The 4,849-nt window shown below is 36.9% G+C and overlaps 1 protein-coding gene across 1 annotated transcript; it reads left to right on the top strand.

Moving 5' to 3' along the window:
* The first annotated feature begins 301 nt into the window (after positions 1-301).
* Positions 302-2,628, top strand: tnfb (tumor necrosis factor b (TNF superfamily, member 2)). Its single transcript, XM_059515078.1, has 4 exons — positions 302-538; positions 660-711; positions 1,137-1,196; positions 1,695-2,628. The coding sequence occupies exons 1-4, from the start codon at positions 362-364 to the stop codon at positions 2,129-2,131; spliced, it is 726 nt and encodes a 241-aa protein (XP_059371061.1). The 5' UTR covers positions 302-361; the 3' UTR covers positions 2,132-2,628.
* Positions 2,629-4,849: the final 2,221 nt, after the last annotated feature.

The raw sequence follows: 4,849 nt of genomic DNA, 5'->3' as shown, positions 1-4,849 counted from the left end.
AAATGCAGTATGAGATTAATTAAACTTATAAAGTGAACCACACAAAAAACATTAAGCATAATTTGAATGTAAGCATGTAAGTGTAAAGAGGATGTGTTATGCTACTATTTGGCACACAGAGTGTGAGGGTGTGTGTGTGAGTGCTGTCTGGAGGTTAGTATGTGTGTGTGGGTGGAAAGTTGGTGTTTGAGAGCTGAGGGTGTTTTTCCCTTTTCAAACCTACCTCTGTTCCTCAAGCTAGCTGACATCACTGGAGTTTCCCCATTTGTAGTAAATGTATATATACCAGAGTGTTTAGCAAGCAGATAACTTCAGTTCAAAAGCTCACTCAATAAGGAACACATCTCAGAGAACTAACAGTATGGTGCAATACGAAACAACAGTAGATCTGGAAGCCGGCGCAGGGGGAGTTTATCAGACAACAGTGGTACCCTTACCGCTGAAGTCCTCCAGAAGCTGGATATGGAAGACAGTTGCTGCTGTCGCTTTTCTCGCCCTCTGTGCAGTGGCGGCTGTTTTCTTCGCCTGGCATTTAACGGTAAGACTGAAACTTTAGTGTAGGACGATTATATCATTCAAGTACATAACAGTGCAACCTAATTTTAAATGAGCCTTTGATAATCAAAATTTGCAATGTCTATTTTTTTTTACAGAAAGAGGACCAAAAAGAAATTAAATTTTTTTCGGAGAAACAAATCAGCCCACAATCAGGTAAAAAAATATTCCCAGCATCCCGTCTTTGTTAGCACTTTTCAAAGCTCAAATTTAGGTTTTCAACCCAGACTCGTGAGAAAATGTAACTGTTTTACAAGCTGGCAATTTTTTAGGCTGTCAACATTATTATTACATTTGCAATTTCTGAGCGAAAATAATTTACCATCAAATATTGTATATAAATGTAAGATTTTTAGAAAAATAAGCGTGGAGGTCTTCTCCTAACCCCAAAATTTAGGGGTCAAAGTGGAGTAAGCCAATTTTACAAAAATGGTTAATTGAAACTCTACCAATTTATTACGGATAGCCATGAAAATGTTTGGATTCTTGAACTCTTGCTTTTCTAGTTTCTAAACATTCATTTAATCATTATTGGCAACTGAAGCAAACTGTGAAACTGACTCCAATCCTCTTTTCCACAGAGCAAGAAAGAATGCTGAAGCAGATTGCGGAGAAAACAAAAGCAGCCATTCATTTACATGGTGCGTCTCAGATTGCATCTTTGACTTTTCTCTGTGCACCGGGTTCATATTCGTCATATAGGTTATGTCATTTCAAAAGACTGAGTTTGGTATTCTTAGCCAAGTTCATCTTATCAGATTCTCAAAAAATACGATTCTCAAAAAGGAGCTTGTTGGCACAGAGCTGCTTTTATCATTCAACATGAACTAATGTGGATTTCCCACTGTAGTAAAACGTAATTCAATACAGTAAAACATTTGGCTCTCTGTGGGCGGCAAGAGGTGGGGAGACTCCAGTAAACTTACTTTATCACATGCTCTACTGAAGATAAAGACTGATCTTTAACCCAAATTGGGAACAGGCCCATTTCTGCTATTTTATGACCTCCAATTGTAGGATTATATACATTTAATTCAGTTAGGTTTCATAGGAATGAGTTTGCATTACATTGTTACCATTCTAACACTTTCGAAGTGCCTGTGGTCATCTTCTCACACATTTATCTTCTGTGTTTGCAGGTGAGCATAACAGCAACCCGAAATCAGATTCTCTGAAGTGGGTAAGCGGCGTGGATCAGTCGTTTGAACAGGGCGGCCTCAAGCTGGACAACAATGAGATTCACATTCCCGCCGACGGCCTTTACTTTGTATACAGCCAAGTGTCCTATGCCATACAGTGCAAATTGGACGAAAACAATGAAGACGATGATGCTATGAAATTCCTGAGCCACAGCATCTGGCGTTATACGGATGCGGTGGAACAGTGGAAGCCTCTGCAGAATTCGGCCCACTCTGTATGCCAGTCAAAAGATGATGGGAAGACCACGTACAGCACCATCTACCTGGGTGCCGTCTTTAAGCTCATGGAGGGCGACAAGCTGGCGACCAAAACCAGCCGCATGACCGACGTCGAAGAAGATTATGCCAAAACTTTCTTTGGAGTGTTTGCCCTGTAATTTGTTAGCCACATGAGTTGTGTGGCACGGTATGAAGACAAGTGTTTTACGTTAAAACTTCCAAAGTATGTTCTCAGGGCATTCGCTTTAAAGTAGTTTGACTAATGCTGAGTCCTTATTGCATTGTAACATAATGTTTTGGTTCTAAAAAACATCAGATGCAGTGAGAGCCGTGCACTGTGTACTATGTACTCAGTCATGAGCGCTATACCAAGGGCACTACAACTCCTATAATTATTTTAAGCTAATATGATGTTTATTATCTTACGTGTTTCGTTGTAGAAATAATAAGGAATTTAAAGGTTCGAAAAAACAATGGTATTTGTGGTATATTGACCTATTTATAACTTTTGAGCGTATTTAATGTATTTTATTTTTTATGTCCTATTTATGTATTTATTAACTATTATATATGCTATAATGTATCAAAATGAATGTACTGAAATTGTGTTTGACACTCATCCTGTGATTCTGACATTTTAATTTGGAATAAATGTTAAGTATTACTATAATACACTAGTCTCATTCCTAACAGCAATTAAAAAGCAGCAGCAGCTTGTGACAGGTCATGTGAACACACTGGGGGATTTTTTCATTCCAATACGTGACTAGTGGTTCTTTATCTTCCTAAAGTCCAACTTCCTTTTATTTGTTAGAAATGAGCTCACGGCTTGTTTCCCTCACGAACGTTCGATGCTTTCATGCAGGTGTGATTCTAACAAAAACCCAGGGCTCTGAATTAACAGAATTGCATCACTCCTTTGGTTACACATGTGAAGAGTGAGATCGCACAGTTTAGTGCAACAGTGTATCTGTGAATTCCAGGAGGTGCTTTAATCTAAAAGGCCCCCTACTGGACAGATACCAACATTTTTTTAGAAACGACAGAAGCTATTAAAAAAAATAAATTAATTAAAATTAAATGTAAAAAGGTTAGATGCCCTTACAGTTATATATATACTGAGGTGCACCATGTTTATGAGCTTTTTTGCATCAATTGCATCATTTCTGATTAACTTTTAACATAGTTTGCACTGTTTAAATGTTTAAAAAAAAACTGCAAGTTATTAATATATATATATATATATATATATATATATATATATATATATATATATATATATATATATATATATATATATATATACAACCCGAATTCCGGAAAAGTTGGGACGTTTTTTAAATTTTAATAAAATGAAAACTAAAGGAATTTCAAATCACATGAGCCAATATTTTATTCACAATAGAACATAGATAACGTAGCAAATGTTTAAACTGAGAAATTTTACACTTTTATCCACTTAATTAGCTCATTTAAAATTTAATGCCTGCTACAGGTCTCAAAAAAGTTGGCATGGGGGCAACAAATGGCTAAAAAAATCTCTGTGCGTAAGGGACAAGGCCGGAGACCTTTATTGGATGCCCGTGGTCTTCGGGCTCTCAGACGACACTGCATCACTCATCGGCATGATTGTGTCAATGACATTACTAAATGGGCCCAGGAATACTTTCAGAAACCACTGTCGGTAAACACAATCCGCCGTGCCATCAGCAGATGCCAACTAAAGCTCTATCATGCAAAAAGGAAACCATATGTGAACATGGTCCAGAAGCGCCGTCGTGTCCTGTGGGCCAAGGCTCATTTAAAATGGACTATTTCAAAGTGGAATAGTGTTTTATGGTCAGACGAGTCCAAATTTGACATTCTTGTTGGAAATCACGGACGCCGTGTCCTCCGGGCTAAAGAGGAGGGAGACCTTCCAGCATGTTATCAGCGTTCAGTTCAAAAGCCAGCATCTCTGATGGTATGGGGGTGCATAAGTGCATACGGTATGGGCAGCTTGCATGTTTTGGAAGGCTCTGTGAATGCTGAAAGGTATATAAAGGTTTTAGAGCAACATATGCTTCCCTCCAAACAACATCTATTTCAGGGAAGGCCTTGTTTATTTCAGCAGGACAATGCAAAACCACATACTGCAGCTATAACAACAGCATGGCTTCGTCGTAGAAGAGTCCGGGTGCTAACCTGGCCTGCCTGCAGTCCAGATCTTTCACCTATAGAGAACATTTGGCGCATCATTAAACGAAAAATACGTCAAAGACGACCACAAACTCTTCAGCAGCTGGAAATCTATATAAGGCAAGAATGGGACCAAATTCCAACAGCAAAACTCCAGCAACTCATAGCCTCAATGCCCAGACGTCTTCAAACTGTTTTGAAAAGAAAAGGAGATGCTACACCATGGTAAACATGCCCCGTCCCAACTATTTTGAGACCTGTAGCAGAAATCAAAATTGAAATGAGCTCATTTTGTGCATAAAATTGTAAACTTTCTCAGTTTAAACATTTGCTATGTTATCTATGTTCTATTGTGAATAAAATATTGGCTCATGTGATTTGAAAGTCTTTTAGTTTTCATTTTATTAAAATTTAAAAAACGTCCCAACTTTTCTGGAATTCGGGTTGTATTTATAATTATTATTTTGTACCTGTATTTAAAAAACAAAAAACAAATATACTGTATAAAATAAATACAACAATTTTAAACATATATATTGTATTTACTGTGTGTACTATATATATTATATATTTTCAAATGATATATTTACAGTTCTTGCATTTATAAAATAAACAAAAATAAAAAGCAGTGTTTAAATGTTTTATAAAATGACGTTTTTTAATATATATATATATATATATATATATATGTGTGTGTG

The sequence above is a fragment of the Carassius carassius genome, chromosome 28, assembly GCF_963082965.1.
Source record: "Carassius carassius chromosome 28, fCarCar2.1, whole genome shotgun sequence".
Taxonomy (NCBI): domain Eukaryota; kingdom Metazoa; phylum Chordata; class Actinopteri; order Cypriniformes; family Cyprinidae; genus Carassius; species Carassius carassius.
The sequence above is the reverse complement of the archived record's forward strand: the minus strand, read 5'-3'. Positions and strand labels throughout refer to the sequence as shown.